Source organism: Camelus bactrianus, chromosome 7 (assembly GCF_048773025.1).
Source record: "Camelus bactrianus isolate YW-2024 breed Bactrian camel chromosome 7, ASM4877302v1, whole genome shotgun sequence".
NCBI classification, from domain to species: domain Eukaryota; kingdom Metazoa; phylum Chordata; class Mammalia; order Artiodactyla; family Camelidae; genus Camelus; species Camelus bactrianus.
Window position 1 is genome coordinate 6,265,813 of NC_133545.1, and position 20,730 is coordinate 6,286,542.

Here is a 20,730-nt window from a genome sequence, read left to right on the forward strand (position 1 = left end):
TGAGTTTTGAACTGGTTCAAACTTGGCTTTCGGCCCCGCCCCGCCCCTCCGGCCCCGGAACTCCGAGGCGGCGGTTCCCGCCAAGCGCCGCGAGCGCGCCGTCCCGCCCTCCGGCCGGTTCCCGCCACCCCGCCCTGCCCGCCTCCCGCCCACGGCCCGGGATTCGGGCTCCAGAGGCCCCTCGTCCCTGCCCGCCGGACGACCGTCTTCCTGAGAGGCGCCGTGCGTTCGGCGAAAGAACAAAGAGACGGCGCGGCGCTTCCACTCGGCGGCCGCGTCCCTCAGCTCCCGCCCGCCCGCGCGCGCGCACGCGCCGCCGGCCGGGCCCGGCCGAGTCCCGCGGGCGCCTCTGCGTGGGGCTGGCTCGGCGCCTCCGAGCCCGGCGGGCCCTGTGATTGGACGGGAGCCCGCCTCGCGTCCCGCCAATCGGGGCGGCGCTTGGTTGGACTGGGGGGGCCAAATAAAAGCGATGGCGATTGGGCTGCCGGGTTTGGCGCTCGGTCCGGGAGCGTCCGACACCCACTGGGACGCAGAAGGCGGTGGAGCCCCGGCGGCGGCAGCGGCGGCGGCGCGCGGGAGCGGCGCGCGGGAGCGGCGCAGGCTGGGGCGCGGGGCGCAGGTAACGCGCCGCTGTCGGGCCGGCCGGCCGGCGGGGCCCCGGAGCCCAGCGAGGGGCGGTGGCGGCGCCGGGACATCCCCGCCGCCGCTTTGCCCGTGTGGGTATCGCCCAGAGCGGGCTTTCCTGGGGCGCCGCTTTGGCTGGTGGGGTGAGAGGAGTCCCCTCAGAAGGGGCCGTGGGTCCGGCTGGCCCCCGCGACCCCGCGGGCGGGCATTGCCGGACACGGCGACCCGAGGCGGGAGCCCGGGGCGGGCGCCGCGAGGGGCGTGCGAAGAGGTCCTCTCGCGCGCCCGCCCCTCCCGCAGCGCCGGGGCTGGGCTGGGGGCGCTCCGGTGCCCGGGGCGGGCCGGCCGCCCGAGCCCCGGTCTCCTTTGTGTGGGGCGCCGCGGCGGGAGCGCCCGGGTGGGACGGGACGCACACAAGTTGGTGGGACCTCGGCGCCGAGTGCGCACTCAGACAAAGGACGGACTGTGTCTCGGGGGAGCTCGGCGCGGGGAAGGGGCAGTGACACCGGGGCCTGACAGCGGGCGGGAGAGGGGCGTGGGGAGCGCCGGCCGCGGCGCCGGGGGCGGGCTCGGCCCCACGCCCCCTCCCCGCGAGCGCGCAGGCTCGGCCGGGGCCGCGGGGGCCGGGACGGCGCGCGGAGACTCGACTCCGAGCGGCCGCGCATATGACATTTTCCCGAAAAGCAGTCCCTGAACCCCTGGTCTCCACCCGCTCGGACGAGGCAGTCCGGGGCCACCTTCCCCTTCTCGGCTTGCTTTCTGTTAAGTTTGAGGGAAAGGTCGAGCTCTTCCCCTTCTCGGTTTTTGTTCGTTTCGGAGGGCTTTCCGTGGAGTTCCCGAGTCATTGTGCCCCCCCCCCCAAAAGTCGGTGCCACAGGGTCACTTTTTGAAAATGGGAAGGATCGAGAAGCACGGTATTTTGGAAAACTTCGTGAACTCACGGCCGGTGAATTCCCCACTTTCTAAAGAATCATAATCTTAAAAATTACAAGCTGTTTCGGCCAACTTGTGTGATCCGTCTGAGACTGGCGACAGGTGCTAACGAAATCAACTGTCATTTAGTCAGCGATTATTCACCGAATCCCTAGGGGCTGAATGAGAATGAGATGGTAGAAAGTTGATCGAAAGAAAAGGCTTATGACAAATCTGTGCTTAGATGAGGTGGTTAGCAATTTCTCATTAATTGGTCTTGTTTTCTGTGAACAATAGCTTTGTTGAGTCAGAAAAGACCGGCAGCAGAAACGTTTGTTGCCTAAGATATTGAATGTGTGCTGTCCACAGTTAAGCTAAAACTTCCTTTGTTTGTCACACAGGATCGGTAAAATTTAAATTCATTTGGAAATAAAGATGTGTCTTCGGTATTTAAAAATATTTTGTTACAAGGCTTACTTTCTGGGTTTTAAAGTTCATTCATTATCAGTTTGATTTGATGGCGTTATAATGTCATATAAAACAATAATGACATTAATGTCATTTAAAACAACAGTTAAAACAAAAATCTCCTTAAATGAACACTAATGCCGATACAGTTGAATGTAATCTATACTTATAGGGGTTTGGAGAGCGTGTGGGATCCTAACCGTTAGACCACTAGGGAGCAAGGGGGTTGTGGACTTTCTTTTCCATTATTCTTCATTCATGACCATTAGCAACTATTTTATGTTTGGGATTAAAATGTAGAACAAGTGTGTAATCCTAACTAGTTTATTGACTATTTTATTTGCAACAAAATGAAAGTATTTAAGATACATTTAAATTTCCTTTTACATTCCCTAAAGTTAGGAATAGCTGGGATTCTAGACCTAGATATAAAGAATCCCGTTCTCTCTTTTTGGAGGTGTGTGAGGGAACGTAGAGTCCTGGAAACAATTAGGAAAATGGCATCTTAAGTTCTAATTTTTGTGGAAAGTGAATATATTCAAAGAAAGAGAATTTAGAAACACATAGGCACTCTTCCGATTTGTATTGTTCTATCTGATGATCTAATGTGCAGCCTACTATCTTATGGTTTCATAAAAATGGAGACAAAGAAATGCAGTGTAAAAATCTTTATTACGTATTTTGCGGTGTTGGACACCACTGGACAGAAATGACAGGTGCTGTCCTAAGTATTTACATTTATAGTTGCTGGTAATTATATATTAAAAAGTCCTGCTGATCATCTTGCCCATTGTTGTGAGATGAGCTACTTAATGCCAATTTTGGCAGAAATTTGGATTATTTAGAATAAGAAATTCCAGTTTCCCCCCCTTGTGTACATTGTATTTGGTAATTGCTATATTCGTGCTTGCTTCAAGATTTTTTTAAGAAGTCTTTTTGGAGAATTGGTTTTACATTTTTTCCTACTTGAATTGAGAATGTATTAAGTAGCAGTGATTAAGAAAAAAAACACACTTGTTGATTTAGTGTAATTAGGGAAAAGAAAAAAAAAGCTGTAATACTTTCATACCAGCTTTGCCTCCTACGGCATATATATAAGTGATGATCTTTGTGTTGGCCACTAAAATTTTTAGGCAAATTTCCTCAGGTCACACTGAGATTTTCCAGGATATCTTCCATCCTTTGAGCTGGCATGCTCATCAAGGAGTGTAAATTAGTTTCTGTCTTGGCCTAAAAAAACAGTGATTAAGAAAGTTGATCCGCTGCTTTTCAAAAACCAACAGCAAGGAAAAATCCTCTGATGATCTAATGCTTTCTCGGGTCACTTAGAGATGATTTATGGATTTGCCTTGAAGTCTTTAATGTCTGTAGAAATGAAGAGAACATTTTCTGTGCATTATGAAGGATTCTGTATGGGCAGGTGAAATCAGTTTGGAGGAGAGCATAAGTGGAGAGGAACAGCTCATTAAGTTCAGAGGAAGCTTCACCTGCTAGAGGCCTTCCTTGAGTCTCCTGGGGGCACCTGGTGTTCTCAAGAGCTTTGTACTTTTCTTGTAGCCTGTATCCAGCCAACTCCTTCATCACACTCTTAAGGCCTTGAGGCAGAGGCTCTGTCTTACTTTTCTTTTGTATACCTGGTAGTTGCTAGAGAATAGGGGTTAATAGTTAAATGAATGAAGGAAATCCAAAAAGTGTAAGGAAATAATTTGACAATGGAACGTGCAAATAGGATACATTAATATTTATGTTGTGAGGAACTTTGGAAGGTGTTTTTCTCCTTGTTTGAGAGGCAGTGGTTACAAAGAAAAGTAACTCAAGGTGAGTAACTTCCAAGATGTCTCCTAGTTATTTACATTGAGATATTGAAAATAAGATATTCTTTAGATGCAACTATTGGTTTTCATGTTTGGTGTTTTGGGCAGCTAGAGAGAAGTGTAATGGATCATCCGGATGCCTAATGTACAGTATCTGCTAAATTTGTTTGATGTTGAAATTGATCGTTGTACAAAAATATAAGGAGAGCGTCCATCTTTTAATTAAAAGATGTCTCATTACAGTTAATGAGTTATTTATTGGAATAACTTGCAGTAGATTTTGAAGCTAAAACTGAAGTAGTGCCAGTGTAGTTACAGAGCATTTATTGGGATGCTCTTCCCATCATTTAAAATGATTTGATCAATGTAGATTTGCAAATCCAATAATATCTCAAAAGGCACAGCTGATAAACTTGTAAGATAGTTGCACTGTCTTGTATTTTTCCTCTGCACCACTACTTAATGCAAAAATAGGACAAAAACAAAGTGAAGACATTAAAGTGCCTACTATTTGCTGGACACTTTATTCATTTCTCTGGTTGGTTAGTTGGTTGGGTTTTTTTTATTGTGGTAACATTCACATCAGATGCTTTATTTTTAATTCTTGTAAAAACCACTTTGTATTCATCGACAGATGTTTGGATAAATAAAATGTGGTATATAGATACAATGAAGTTTTCCGCCATTGAAGGACTGATGTACTGACACATGCCACAACAGGGGTGAAATGTGAAAGTGTTCCGCCAAGTGAAATAAGCCAGACACAGAAGGAAACAGTTATATGATTCCATTTATAGGAAGTACCTACCCAGAACAGGCAAATGCAGAGATAGAAAGTGGAATAGAGTTTACCAGGTGCCGAGGGGGGTGAGTGGGAAGTTGGTGTTTAATTCGAACGGTCTGTTTGGGAAGCTGAACAAGTTCTTGACTTGGAAGGTAGTGATGGCTTCACAACATTTTGAATGTGTTTAATGCCACTGAATTGTATGCTAAAAAATGGTTAAAATGGTAAATTTTATGTTATGCATATTTTACAATAAAAAGGCTGTAACAATGCCAGCACACTCTGCAAACCTTTACAGATACGGAAACTTGAGTGTCAAAGGTTAAGAATTTGCCCAGGATTATCCAGCTAGGAATTTTCAGTAGGATCCAAACTTAGATTCTGGTTAGTTCCATATTATCTACTGGTCTCCTGGATGATCAAAGACGTCTGTTCTAAGAGTGAGTTTATTTGAATTGATCAGAAAGTTACATTTAAAAGTAGGTAATTGTAGTTTTATGGGATCTGATGCCCTGGACAAACGAAAAGATGTCTTTGTAGATTTCTTTTCAGGAATTGATCAGAAAGTTACATTTAAAAGTAGGTAGTTGTAGTTTTATGGGATCTGATGCCCTGGACAAACGAAAAGATGTCTTTGTAGATTTCTTTTCAGCCAAGGTTGCAACAGCGCACACTCTAAGGGGAATATGGTAGTTTTAAGAGTGTGGTCTTTGGAGTACCATTCTGGTTACTGAGCTGCCAGTTTGTGCTGGTGCAGGTTATCCTTGATGTCTGAGTTCCTATCTGTAAATTGGTGGTCATAATGACAGGTATTCACTCCATAAGGTTGTTGAGAGGATTAAATTAATTAATACGTGTGAAACCCTTAGAACACCTGGCACAAATTGTTTGATAAATGATTCTTAATTATTAGGCCAGTATTGTTAAGAGTTGATGTACTTTCTCATTAATGGAACTAAACACCTCTCAAGTTTAAATATGTATTTAGAACCTATACATAAAGAAAATGGTGCCACACATGCTTTATCTATTGCTGTTTTTTTTTTAGAACTGTCTGTTGATTTAAAACAGGTAATATATGTTGTTTGAAAAACTGAAACAGTTTAAATGTTTATAAAGTGAAAGCTTTCTTGATTTCTGTAATCTTATTCCCTACCTTTAACAGTTTGGTGTATATTCTTCCCAAACTTTCCAATGTATTTATATGAATATGTATTTATACATGTATTTTACAAAAATGGGATCAAGTTATTTTGTTATAAAACAGTTTTTTTAGATCAATACAGGGAGATCTATTTTTAAAAGCTTATATTTCTTTAAGGCTTGCTATGTGGCTGACACTTTTAAGTGCTTTCATTTATCTTATATTGATACTGTAATAGCAAGAGATAGATTAGGTAACTGGTTAGTGTAGAGTAAGAATTTGAATTTGGGCATTTAGGCTTCAAAGCCCTGATTTCTTAGCCCGGGGTTTGTTTTTGTAAGGCCTGAGAGCTACCAGTGATTTTAGCATTTCTTAGAGAGTTGTAAAACAGCAACAAAAAAACCCAAAGAATATGCAGGGTGACTGGATGTGGCCTGCCAATCCTAAAGTACTTAGTGTGACCCTTTTACAGAAGTTTGCCGCCCCAGCTTTAAGCTTTCAGGCGGTTTTGTTACGTAGGACACGCAGTATTCCAGCTTCTGAGTGTCCACACACAGTCAGCTGGCCATCTGTGGTGGACTTGGTGTTCTCTGCCCCAAAGAAGGGAACATCCTTATGTATCTCTGGACATTTTGTGTGACAACTTTCTGTAAGGGGAATTGCTGGTTCAAGATTGTGCACATTTCAAGTTTTAATAATTGTCAAATTGCTTTCTAGAGAGGTACCCATTTTTTTGTGTGTGAAAAACTAACCTTATTGAAGTGTAATTTATATACATTAATATGCACACATTTGAAGGGTACAGTATGAAGAGTTTTGGCAAATGTAAACATCTGTGTAACCAGCACCTCAGTCAAGATATAACCTTGCTATCATTTCGGAATTCTCTCATGCTCCTTTACAATCATTCCTTGCCACCGCTGGTCAGATTTCTCCTGTTCAGGAATTTCATATGAATAGAGTTATGTGACTCTTTTGTGACTGGCTTCTTTGATCCAGCATGTTTTTGAGATTTATCTATGTTGCTGCTTGTTCTACTAGTTTCTCTTTATTTCTCAGTAATATTCCATTGTGTGAGTATTCCTATGTTTCTTTTTGCTTTATCTGCTGATGGACACATGAGCTGGTTCCAGTTTTGGTTCTTAGTAGAAAAGCCTCTCTGACCATTTGGTCCAGCCTTCTGTGGATGTATCTTTTACTTTCTCTTGGGTAAATACCTTGCTGTAGTTGGATCACTGGGTCATGTGGTAACTATTGATTTAACTTGATGAGAAACTGCCAGGCCACTTCTCGCGGTGATTGGGCTGTTTTCCGTGGGGCTGGGGTTTGCGCTGTAGCCGTGTGGGAGCTGCAGCTGGTTTCCCACATCCCTGAGTCTTCACCCATGCCGGTGTTGCTGCCTTCTAAGTCAGTGGCATCTAGCACGTGCTGAGTATCTTATTATGGTTTTAATGTGCATTTCCCAAGTGATCAGCGATGTTGAACATCTTTCACCTGCTAACTGGCCATTTATGTACATTTCTTGGTCAAGCCTTTTGCCTGTTTTAAAAATAGGGGTGTTTGCCTCACTGAGTTGTAAGGGGTCTTTATTCTGAGTTGTAAGGGGTACACATGTATGTCAGGTGTATCTGTATGCAAACGTTTTCTCCTTGATTTTCCTTCTTTGATTTTTGTGTATTTCTGACAATATATAAATCAAGTTAAGTAATAATACTAGAAGCATAATTGTTTAAAATCAGTTAAGTTGTATGAAAACAAATTTGTTCTTAACCCACAAGTCATTTAGTTCTTGGTATAACAATGTTTTCTGTTTGCAGAAAAGAAACATGAACATGAAAAAGATACTATTTATATAGATGGTATTAGATGTGTGGCTTGGGGAATTTGAAAATTAAGCTTTAACTAGTTTTGAAAATGGTAATATTTAGTAGTTCTTTAGGTTTTCATTTTGGGTAATTTGGAACTTTTTCATTTATTAGTAGGTTAACATTTTTCTAAAATTTTTTCAGAGGATAAATGGGAATATTAAAAGTGACTTTGATCTTAGAATCTGGTAATGTAGAAGTGATGATCAGGTTGCAAAACTTGGTCTGCCTATTTTGACAGTTAACTAGATTTTTTATTGTACAAACAGGTGGCTTTTAAGAGCGTATATACTTGATTTCTGTGTACAGTTTTATTTCTGCAGTGTCAGTTGTTTCTTTTGCTCAACACCTAATTTTCTCCCACAATAACTTTTTGTTTTTCTTTATTATATAAGTACTACATGACACCTCCTTTTCCCTGTTTAATAAAGAAAGCAAAAAAAAGCAAACATTTGGGCTTCAATTGGGTGGCCTACACCAAGCCACGAGATCACGCCCTCGCCCAGCTCAGCCTTCAGTGGCTGTCCATTCCAATAGCAAACTCCTGAAGCTGGTGTTCCAGGCTCTCTCCATACAGAACTGCTCGAACTATTTCAGCTGGTCTCGTCTCTGATAGTTTTCTTATACTGTTCCCCTGTTGAGCTCAGCTGGTCTTTTTACTTCTCCCTAGAAATCTTGCATGGAGAGTCTGTGCTCTGTACTGTTTCTGGAATGTCTTTTGTACCATTTTAGATCTCAAGATGCTGTTTAGCCTTTTTGTCTCAAAACACCCCTCCCCCTCTTGCAAGCAAACTAGGCAGCTTGTCTCCTGCTTGGAGGGAAATGTCCAACCTGTCTCTGGTGTTTTTCTCTTCCTCTCCCCTTCACTTTAAGCTCTACTTTACTCATCTACATGGTAGAAGTTAGAAAAGGGTTTTGTATATAGTAGATAGAAATATAATTTTGTGAGATATAGGACCAGAGCCCTGAAAATTTGAGGATTTCTTGAGCAGCAACTCAGTGAATTATTTAAATAGCACCCCCACCCTTTAAAGCAGGGCTTTCAAGAATCTTAAGTGAGTTTTGTTCGGCTTTGCTGGGTATCGTCCAGTGAACTTTGCTGTCAGTTGCTGCTACAGAATTTTAGTTTATATCCCCAATATACTGCTGACTAAAGTCAGAAAGCTTGAGAAACTCTAATGATGGAAAAAAGTGAGGAACATAAAACGATTCCGCAAATTTATCTCAAGATGATCTTTACCCCTCCGTTGCATTCATGTGAGCTAAATTCATACATAGTATGTCAGGATGTTTCTAGTAAGTTTTAAAAAAGTGTTAAGTCAGAACATCATGACTTTTATCCATTTTAGTGCCTTGGTTTTTGATACTAAAGACCACCTGACAAAAAAATAAACAAAAATTTTTTAGAAAGGGAGAGGGTTCAGCACAGTGGTAGAGTGCATGCTCAGCATGTACAAGGTCCTGGGTTTGACCCCCATTACCTCCATTAAATAAATAAACCCAATTACCTCTCCCCCCCATAAAACAAAACAAAACAAACAAACAAAAAAAAAGACCATCTGAGAAGAACTTTGTAAGCAAAACACAAAAATTTAAGAAATAGTTGATTTTCTTTAAACAGTGAAAGAATTTCCATCATCATTAAAGAAGCTTGTGTATGTTTTTGATGTTGTAGACTCAGTGAAGTTTCAGTGTGTTCTATTCATAGGTACACGAGTACCTACCATGTGCTCACAAGTAATAGAACTACTGACTATTTATTGCAAACCTGCTCTGTGCACTCAGTGAATCAAACGTTGTACTTCTGAAATTTGTTTAAAGTCATGTCTTTTAATTATTTAAAAATAAACACTATATATTATTTGCTAAATGAGAAAATAATTATTGTCCTTTGAATATTATAAAAGAGCCTGTTAAGATGAACTTCATGATCTTTTAACAATATAGTGAAATTCTAAAATGTTTCTATATTCAAATTATTTAATAGTGCAAGCAAAATATGCAAAATTATTTTAAAAATCCCTTATGGGTACTGTAAGATATGGTACCATGAAAAGTTCTTATTGGTCACAGAAGGCTGGGGAATGCCCTTCTAGAGTCATCAGTAAGGACTTTTAAATGGCAGATATGTTGCTTGAACAGGCTTAGAGGAAGGAGATGATTTGTCCTACTTGCTCCATAAGTTATTTTGCCTCTTTGGAGAATATTTATCTGCTTGAAATACAGAGCTCGAATCAGCTATGAAGAAGACATTTCAGAGGGAGATTCTGCCCGCAGCTGGGCACTGTGCAGAGAACACAGACTCTTGGCTGGGCGCTGCCCCGGGGCTGGTCCTATTTCCTTGGCAGGTGGGCTCTTTGGGTCTCTGCTGCCAAGTGACCCACGTGAACAGACAAGCCGAGAAGTTGTGATTATTGAGGAGCTACCTTGTGCCTTCAAAGGGTATGTGTATCTTTGCTTTGAAGGTAAAGAAATAGGGGCATGGTGAAGGTAGGTAACTTGCCCAAATTCACACAAGCAAGGCTGACGTCCCTTAGAGAGGAGGTTTTTGCTGTTTCTAGGGTCCTTCTTAGCTCAAATACTGAGATGGCAGGTGCTTGGTTTCTGTTAGTCACTAGATCTAGTTCTCTGGAGAGTTTGAGAAATACTGGACTTGCGTTCACGTGACCGTCACAGGTAATTGCGATGCTCCCTAGCTGGCATTTATTCATGAAATATCTAATGCTGGTTATAAGCCTTTTTTTTTTTTCTTCTCTTTTTTTGCCTCTGCGTAATAGGCATAATAGCACCTAAATCTTTTAGGACTATGATGTATCTGACTAAACTAGGATTGTAAACATACAAACTGGCATATTGTGATTTGTGATAAGTTTATATTTGGGCTTTGTATTGTTTCTGTCACAGAGCTCCTAAAACCCTTGCAATTTTCTATGACAAGAGTGATAAGGGTGTTTTCTGATACTTATTTGTAACCAGCTCCTTTCAGCCACACCTGACTTTGTGTTTAGAGATGACTTCTGGAAAGCATGTAAGGATGGGGACCGGTTGCTAGGGAACTGACCTTGAGATGAGAGGGTTGGAACTTTCAGACACCACCCCACCTCTCACCTCTGGGGAGGGGAGAGGGGCTGGAGATGGAGTTCAGTTACCAGGGGCCAACGATTTAATCAATCATCCTTGTCTGTGTAGTGATGCCTCCGTTAAAAACTCAAAGGGACAGGGTTCCTGTAGCTTCCGGGTTGGTGGACACATGGAGATTCAGGAAAAATGGCATTCCCAGAGAGCATAGAAGCCTTGTGCCCCTTCCCACACACCTGGCCCTATGCACCTCTTCTATCTGCTATTCCTGAGTTACATTCTTCTATAATAAACTGGTTTTATAGTAAGGAAACTGTTTTCCTGAGTTCTGTGAGTTGCTCTGGCAAATTAATCAAAATCTACCTTAAAGTAGATAGTATCAGATTTGAGTTGAATTGTAGGATCCTCAGCTGGTATCACAGAGAATTGCTTGGTGTGGGGAAAACCCCTGCATGTTTGGTGACTGGTGTCAGAAGTGAAGTGCTATTCAGAATACTGTGTGTAATGAATGAAAACTCTTGAGAGAGTTACTCTCTGTACAACAGGTCTGCATTGACAAGTTCAAACTTATTATTTCCCAGTTTTTCCTATAGAATTTACTCTTGTAGTTAAAGAAATAGTTTTTCTTCACTGTTTGGCTGGTGTCACTTGTTACCCACTAACAGCATGTAACCACGTAGCTAGCTGGACCAGGCAGTTTTCTGGAACACAAAATTTCTTCAGACAGTTTATTGGGTGCCTCAGTCTTCAGCCATTAGGACTATTCAAATAAAGGATGAGATGCTCTGTTCCTTCCCCTCAGGAAAGAGACATTCTAGTCCAACTTTTACATCTAGATTACCAAACAAAAAGTCATCTTTTCTAGGCACAGTCTACAAACTCCAAATGTCAGGAGCTCATTTTAGTCTCTCCTTTTCTTTTCCCACCTTGGGGTGCTGGGATTCAAGTCCTTTTTTCCTGCCTAAAAACATTAGTTAGTTGGGTAATTGCAGAGAAATAACTGCAGGGATTATACAGCTAGTTTCCCTGTAATTGGTGAATTCTCTATAATTCTGTAGGTACTTGGAGACTGAAAAAAATATTTCTTTCTCAGGGCTTAAGTATTTGTGATAAGTGATGTTACAGTAATGAAATAAATAATCAACAATATACTTGGTAAAACAAATACCAAAAATATCATTGATTTTAAATAATCCTTGAAGGGTTTGACGTTTCCTAGTACCTCAGCAGTATATTTGTATTTGTGATAAAGCTTTAAGTCATGAAAGTCATGAAAAGCTCATCACTGCCCCTGCCTCCTTTACTTCCATCTTGGCCTGAAACTACTACTGTTTTAGCAAGAGAATGAATCTCAGGGTAGAGATGAGCTTAAGGTGCTTCCGAAGGGTCTGAGTTCTGTCGTCCAGGGGTTAGAGAAATGGCACTTGAAAGTATCTTTACCCGCTGTGGTGTGCACCAAACTCCAGTCCTGGAACTGCCAGCTAAGGGCTACTCGACTATGGAGGTTGTCTGGGAATTCTGAGAGGTTCTGCAAGTACTTTAGGATTAGTAGTTTGAACTGCAAAGTCCATTACAGGATTCTGTCTTCAGAATATAGAGGGAATTGTGTTTTGTTTGAGAGTTAAGATATAAGGTCATTGTCTAAAGCAGCAGTAGTATGTTGGCAGAATTACCCATGAAGAGTTTCCAGGAAGATGCCATGTCATAAATACCTTCTCTTTAGGTCCAAAACTAACCCATCTTTCCTCTAGTATGAGAGCAGTTCACTGTTCTGTTGAGCACAGATTTGTTGGTGTGCACTTAGTGGCCAATGCTGTATGAAAAACACTTTGAGCATGAGAGTCACTACATGGCTAAATACTGTGTCAAGGACGTGCAGGGCAGGTTGTGAGAACAGCAGATTCCTGTCACCTGTCTCATGCTCACTTAGGTAACTGATTGCCTGGAATGATGGGCAGATCCGTTGTATTTACCTAAACTGAGCTTCTCTTAAAATTCTGCTCGATATATGTTTAAATTTGTACTAGATGTTGGCTTGAGATCTAAGATTTAAAATAGACTTCCTAGAAGGAAGAATGGCTGTCATCAGACTTACCTACTTTTTCATTCTTTTTGCTTGTATTGATCACACAGAATGTTGAAGAAATAGTAATGTATCTCATGTCCCATCCCTGAATTATAATGAATTGTGTATCATAGTTTTAGTTTGTGGTCCATCAGTTTTTGTTCCATTTCCCCTCCAACAGTGTCTCAGTAAACTGACTACATACAACAAAATGAGAGGACGTAGCTTATAAAATGGGTTTCGTACAGTTTTCAAAGAAAACTTTACCTTCTAGATGTCAGTGTAATTAATTATTTTATCTATTGTCCAAACAAATTACTTAAAACCTTTATGATAGTTCAGTTTTCCACTTGGTTTAAGTTTGTATGCCATTTTTTTTCTAAGACATGTCTAAACTGATGGAACTTTCAATTAAACACAGGAATGCTGGTCTGTAGACTCCATATTGAACTTAGGAGTTTAGCTTACTCTTCTGCTGGAAGGAAAATGATCTTATTTTTGTCAAAAATATGTTACTGCAAAGTCTACTCGCTTTTGCTGAAACAATCCAGTTAATATTTTCTGTCATTCAGCTAAGATGGACACATGACTATAATTTTCCTGTGCCTTTTAACAATACTGTGCCTTTTTAGCACAACTTAAACCAGGGTTACAAATACGATCTGTATTCCCCTCCCCTTACTTTCCCTTATCGCAAGCCACTGGCACATCTGTTTCCTAAAAACTTCTTGAATACATATGCTTTTCATAATACTCTGTCATCTGTAGTCGTGTGTGCAAGTGACCCAGTAAAGTTTAGGCATGAAGATGCCTGTTGTATCTTACAAACTTGCATCTCTCACAGGATCCAGCACTTTCAGAATGTTTCATAAATTCTTACTGACTGGTTGATAACACCTCTGTTTCTGGCTATCCCAAGTCCTTTGAAACCGAAGTTTCATAAGTTTCTTTTCCTTGAATTTTTGCAAGTCATTTGGGTGGAATGTTTGGGTCCAGCAGTAGTGAGCTTGTGTATTTTTGTCACTTTTTTCTCCTTTTTAAATAAAAATAGAGGTGTGCTAGGAAGTGAAAAGGAACAAGATACTTCTATCTTTTTGGGGGGTAAGGTGAAGTGTGAGTGTTTGGGGAGTTAGTTGGGAGGATGGGGTAGTTTTAGGTAAGCAGGAGGGTCAGAAAAGTGACCATGACTGTGGACTGTATCTTTTTACAGTGGTGAAGGGTAGGACAGATGGATGAAAACAAGCAATTTGTTTATAACAAATTTTGTTAACACTAGTCTCTTAATTTGGCAGAGGTGTATGGCGAACTCTTTTGGATTCTATAGTTGACAGTTATAGCAAAATATCCCTCATTAAATATTCTTCACATAGATTTTTGTTTGCTTTTTTTTTTTTTCAGTTGCAAGAATGATGATTCCTAGGCTTTCATTCTTACAAACACGTCTTTTAGAAATAATGTAAATATATGCCGGTTCTAGGCTCTCTGCTGGGCAGATGAAGAAGCGGGATGGTGTTGTGATTTCTGATTCACGGGGTGTCTGGATATACTTAGGGCAGCTGTTCTCCCAGTGTGCTCTGTGGGCCCCGGGGTCCGTGAGGTTAAAGCTCTTTCTGTAATAATTTTAAGATGTTATTTGCCTTTTTTCCTGAGTTGCCATTTGCACGATGGTGGAAAAGCAGTGGTTGGTAAGGACTGTTGGCACCGTAGCGCTTGGAGTAAAAAAAATAAGAGCCAGTTTTGAGAATGTCCTTGATTAAGTAAAAAATAGTTATTAATTTTACTAACTCTTGGACCTGAGTGCATGTGTTCTGTGCCATGAGACGACCGGTGCGCAGAGGCCTCTGCCGCGTGGGGACCGAGGAGGTCGGGCTCTGGGAGCCGCACGGCCGGCCGTGGTTGAGTTGCAGCCGCGCTGGCTGCTTTTTTCTTGAAGAACTGTTTTTACTCGAAAGAAGGGTTGACAGACCAACTACGTTTAGTTGACCTGGGTATTTGGCAGACATTTTTCAGCAAAGTGAGCCTGTCACTTCAAGGAAAACAGCTGACCATCATTTGTTGTGGGTAATAACATTTGAGCTTTCAAAGCAAAGTTTAGAATTTTTGGAAAACTTATCTGTTTTCCAAAGTATCTGTTACTCTGAGGTTGACAGCGCCCCAATAAATACTTAAAGACTCTTCGATGAGATCAGTGGGTTTAACAAATATGATTTTTTTTGAAATATGCGAATATAAGGAAAATCTGCATATCTCAGTGGACTAGTGTTTTTCAGATGAGTGATGATGTTATAAAATCCCACATGTGTTAAAGATGCATTTCGAAGGAGAAAGACCAATGAATTGTGATGCTGCAGAGTAGGAAAGGTTTATTGATGCAATTTCAGATTCCCCTTTGAAGCTAATCTTTTAAAAACCGCTGCTGCGTGCTGAAGAGTAGTGGTTGTCTTGAGGAAAAGCATCTATGAGGTTGAACTAGCCACTTTTTTCTTAACAGTTTCAGAGTAATGTCAGAGCGTGAGAGTCACAACTACCGCAAAAGGCTACTCAGATACTCTTCCCTTTTCTAGCTAAATTATCTGTTTGGGAATGGATTTTCTTCATATTTGTCAACCAAAACAACATGTTGGAACAGATTAAATGCAAAAGCAGATAAGAGAATCCAGCTGTCTTCTGTTAAGACAGATACTAAAGAAATTGGCAAAAATGCAAAACAGTGTCCCTCACTGACTTTTTTTTAAAGAAAAGTAGTTTTAAAAATGTTACTAATATGTAACAGGCTTGCTATTATTATCTTTAAACAAATTAATATTTTAAACATTTCTCAGTTTTAAATGTCTAGTATGCTAAATATTGGTAGATACAACCCATATAAACCAAAGGGGTCCTGAGACCAAAATGCTTAAGAGTGTTGTGGTGTCCTGTTCTCTTTGTGCTGGTAACTGCTACGTGTGTAGTTAATGTCTCGATTTGTACCTAAGTTCAAATTCTTAGTGGTGGCAGTGACTCACTTAGGGCTTCCTCTTAGCTTCTTTTTTTCTTTTTTATTCTTTTTCATTATAGGTTATTACAAGGTGTTAAATATAGTTCCCTGTGCTGTACAGTAGGACCTGGCTGTTTACTTTATGTAGTAGTTAGTATCTGCTAATCCCAAACTCCTAGTTTATCCCTCTACCCTCCCCCGCCCCGTAACCATAAGTTTGTGTTTTGTGTCTGAGTCTGTTTCTGTTTTGTAAATAAATTCATTTGTGTCATTTTTTTACATTCCCTCTTAGTCTCTTTTGATCAGGTTCTTCTGTCTCCTCATGAGTGCTTCTGGTTTTTCAGTTTTAGAGTATCTCTTGCCATCTTTTTTCACCATTCACCCTACTGTCCACCCAGTCAGAACCCTTCTCACTTTATTCCTGAATTACTTCAGTACACCAGTTGTTTCTCACCTATGTTTCAAACTTGAGTGATGAATGGAACCCCAGGGTTGACGTGACTTTAATTTTATTAATATGTACCCTAGAAATATACAGACATAAATTTGTTAATGGTAAAACCAAAGCAGAACTACAGATTAAATACAATCAAATCAGAGAACACATATTTCATGATGCTGTTTCATTAACATGAATAGCCAGTCTATTTCTGTACTTTGACTTAAGAATACTAACAGAGAATGGCTGTTTGCATATATATGTTTTATAAAATGCTGTTAACTTCTGATCTTTATTTGTTCAGGATAATTAGACCTGTTAACCTGAGCTGTGACACCTGGCAATCCTTGAATGCCAGTTTTGATGCCACTGGATCACTGTGCTGATCACTGGAGCATTGTGGACTTACTGAAGTCTGCATTGGATAGATACAAATATGTATTGCATATTTTACCACTGGGTTTGCTGGTTGGTGGGAACCAAGTACAAGTTGGTGAGATCTCTGCATCACATTGGCTTTGCAACATGCACAGGGCCTGAGTGCTTCACAGGTTCCTTTGTTTGCCAGCCTTGCCTGCCTTTACTTCCCTGTTTGGTTTTTCTCATAGCACTCAACACCATCTTGTATACTGACATTTTACTTTGTTTTTGATCATTTCCATCCAAGTAGATTTTAAGTTCTATGACATCATGGATTTTTGTCTGTTTCATTTATTGCTAAGCCTTTGGTTTCTATCAGAGCACCTAGTATGTATTTGATGTTCAGTAAATACTGAATGAATGGATATATGAACATTTCTCTATTAAAACTCCAAACTCAAATGTTCTTTTCTATGTTACGTGTTTAATGCTGTGTTCTAGCTGGGGTAAAGGCGTCTTTCTCTGTCCATCTTAAACAGAACTAAACTGGACCTGAATTGTATAGAATCATTTGATTTGTTTGATCAGTATATGTATAATCAGTGGCATAATTAATTTCCCTGGTTCAGAGTCTGTATTACTATTAATATAGCCTGAAAATGTTACTGTCTTTTTAGGTAGACACCATCTTATAAGCTCATGAAAGGCTTTCCCCCCTTTTAAATTGTTCAAGTAATGTTCTCTCAGTTGTAAAATAGTAGAATTAGACATGGGAAATTGCCCGTCAAATTCCTTTGAAGTTAAGGTTTATGGAAGTACCAGCTGTCTTAATTACTACCTGTTCTCCTTAGCCTTGTTTTTTAAATAGTTCTAATCATCTGTTCATATTTTTTGTTTTTTTCCTGTTTAGTGTTTTACATAGCATTTTAACTTTTAAAACAGGTTTCTGTTTATCATTTGGAAAAGTGGATGCCATTTTTTGAAATCAATGTCTTCACATTAGATTGTTGTATAACTTAATTCTTTTCTTTAAAAAAGAGACTTTATTTTGGAATAATTTTAGATTTCTGTAACCATGGTACATTTGTCAAAATTAAGAAACCAATATTACTATGTTACTATTAACTAGAGACTCTATTTGGATTTTACCAGTTTTTCTGCTCCAGAATCTAGTCACCATGTTGCATTTAGTTGTCTCCTTATCTCCCGATCTGCAACAGTTTCTCCGTCCCAATTTGTTTTCATGACCTTATTTATTGATCAGTTATTTGGTTGAAATGCCCTTCAGTTTGGGCTGATCTGGTGTTTTTGTGCGATGACTGCGGCTGCAGGTTTGAGGTTTGGGGAAGAGTAGATGGGGGTGCAATGCCCATTGGGTTGCACGGCGGCAATCTGACCACAGACGGGATGTATTCCTGGTTCTCCACTGGGACGTCACCTTTCCCTCCCCAGACTCTGCTGCCAGGCTAGGAAAGTAGGCATATGTATTTTGAAATCCGTGCTTGTCCCTCGTTCCCCATTTACTTACTCATTTAATCATTTCTTTCTCTCATAGACTCATGGATACTTATTTTATTAATTCGGTGATAATACCGTTGTGGTTGATTTTGCTGCTCAGATTACTCCAGCTTTGGCCACTAGGAGTTCCTGCACTTTGGTTCCTGGCTTTGACATGTCCCCGTCTTTCATCTTCTGAGTGTCCCCTTACTTTCTGCTACAGGCTTTTCTCGTGTTTTTCCTGTCCCAGCCCTAGAACCGGTCATTTCTCCAGAGCCCAGCTTCCTTGTGCTGGAGGATGGGCTGTGGGTGTGCTTCTGGGGTGGAGCCTGGAGGTGCAGCAGGTCTCTCCATCTGCATGTGTATTAAAATAAATGATTCATACTGCTGTGACTCTAGTCTATCACTACTTCTTGCTTTTTTGTCCCTGGTACCCCATGAGAAAATTTACCAATTGGAGGACAGTGTTTCTGTCCAGTTCTTTCCGTCTTTAGCCTTCCTCTGTCCAGTCAAAACAGATTTCCAAAGTTTCTTAGAATGGATCTCTTTCCCCACCCCACTTACAGTGGGGGTGAAGTGGAGTAAAGAGTGAAGAACAGGAAATGTGAGTTTAATGTTATAAATTTGATAATATTTGGAGGGAGTTTGTTTTATGTAAAACATTGTTCTAAATTGTGCCTTAAGTTTTGTTCTTTTTTTGTGGGTCTGCCTGTTTCCATGGATGTTAGAGTATATCCCTATACTTGAAAAGAACAGTCTGCACACTTTTATTTCTTAATTCAGAGGTCATGGTCCTTATTTTGATAATTTCCCATAAATGAATCACTACACTTTTTCTCTTTTACCCTCTGGTGTGCATATTTACCAGATCATCCTATAATTTAAAACCTTGACTTACGTACGTCTTTATTCGGAAGAGCTTTGTGAAATTTGTAAGCGTGGAAATTTATCCATCTGTGCCCTCTTACGAAGAGGGTGTTTCTGAATCAACTGGAATGTTCTGTTGTTGATCTGCAGCTTGTTAGTTCAGTAAGAGCTTTGATTTTGTCCTGACATACTGTTTTAGAGATGTTGTTACTAATGGTAGAAACAATGCAGACAGTATTCTAGAATGTAAGACAAGGAATGTTCTAGTAGAAAGCATGAAGTGCTAACTAATGTAATGATACCTTGTTACCAAGGCATAAAAAATGTACCTTAAAAATGAATTGTAGTAATACCCATGTTGCACATCAGTGAAAAGAAAGCTGTGCTCCCAGTGTAGGTTTTATCAGGTACTGAGGTGCTGCCTCCAAGGACCAAGAGTTTGTGGAGGCAGCAGGTGGGACTAGCTGTGGTTAGTTTTTGAGTTCATGAAGCAATGGACCATTTCTTTTTATCTGATTACTCTTCTTTCTAGTTCCTCGGCTTATGAAGTGCTAAATGTCTGAAAATAATTTGTGTCGAATTATTTGAGCTCATCTGTTAACTAGCAGATACGAAAGCAAAAAGTTGCCACAAGTTTTTTAAAAATTAAGCTCCAGTTTCTCTCTAACTTTGTCTTTTTGTCCTACCCCAGGGTCTTCCTAACGTTCTACCTCACTTCGTTCGTCACTGCAGAGCTGGGATGGGCTCTGGGGCGGGCCTGGGGACCTCAATCTTCTGGTTCTGAGGACTGTTATCTTTGTTCATTTCAGCAGCCCCCAGGCAAGGCTGCACTTTGAACCTTTACAGGAATAGTCCTGTCTCTGATCTCGTTCAACTGTCTTTATCTTAAATTCTAAAATCTCTTCATTCTTCTCATTCCCTCAGTCCTTGTAATTTGGGCTTTTTGCCTAATCTGGGACCCACCCTTGTTAGCAGGTCTGCTGGCAGCACCTCCGGGATCCAGCTGTCTCTTGCTCATACCTGAGTCCCTCCTCTTCTTGGCCTTTTGAAATCCAGCTCTGCTTTTAAGGTTGGGTTGCCACCTTTCCTGCCTTCCTTCTGCGGTTCCTTACTTGTCTGCCCCCACCCTCAGCCCCTGGTCCTTTTGCGGGTTTATCTCATATTGTGATGGATATTCTCTTAGGCCTTTGAAGGTGGGATATCAGCTCCAGGAGGGCAAGTTCTGCGTTTCATTCATCTTTGTGTATTTGTTGCCTGATTTACTTTATTACAGACTTTCTTTGCCCCTCTTTGGGCTCCGAGCAGTCCACTGTTTGCCGTCTTTGTTATTGTTTGGTGGTGGCGTATTCCTACAGAAAGTTACCCACTGACCTCTGGGCCCTTTTTCTTCCTCTGATTCTTCTCCTTAGGCAACTCTCGGTGCCTGAGGGCTGTGTGTAAACAGGCAAGTGAAACCCTACTCAGTTATTCCAGTGAAAGTCATCTCCCCCCATATTGTAATCATTACCACGTTTCCTCCTAAGTAACTCGGACTCATTTACTTTGATCACCCGCGTGGTTGTGGGAGCTGCATCACCCCTTGTCCAGTGACAGGACTGCCTTCCCTCTAACCTGGCCTCACCTTCGAGTTTTATTCTCCTCCAGGGCCCCATCCCCTGCCTGCTCCTCTGCAGTCAGCTGGGCATCTCCCTTCTCCCCTTTGCTTCAGATGCTCAGTGGCTTCACATTGCTCTTACATAAATGAATGAAAGCAGAAATCCCTAACGTGGCACCTTTGTACCATCTGACAGAGGGATGTCCTTCCAGTCTTTTGAAGATACAAGTATGATTTTAATC

The 20,730-nt window shown here is 41.1% G+C and overlaps 1 protein-coding gene across 5 annotated transcripts in view; it reads left to right on the plus strand.

Annotated features, from left to right (window-relative positions):
* Positions 1-454: 454 nt before the first annotated feature.
* EZH2 (enhancer of zeste 2 polycomb repressive complex 2 subunit) overlaps positions 455-20,730 on the plus strand; it is a 55,088-nt gene continuing 34,812 nt past the window's right edge. For 2 of the 5 annotated variants that reach the window (XM_074366853.1, XM_074366854.1), the window contains exon 1: positions 574-716. Coding sequence is in view for 1 of the 5 variants with exons in the window: in XM_074366855.1 (XP_074222956.1) it covers positions 470-619 (150 nt within the window). In the remaining 4 variants the exon portion in view is untranslated. Of the gene's footprint in view, positions 717-20,730 lie in introns of all 5 variants that reach the window. The other 3 variants (XM_074366855.1, XM_074366856.1, XM_074366852.1) reach the window with 3 other exon arrangements.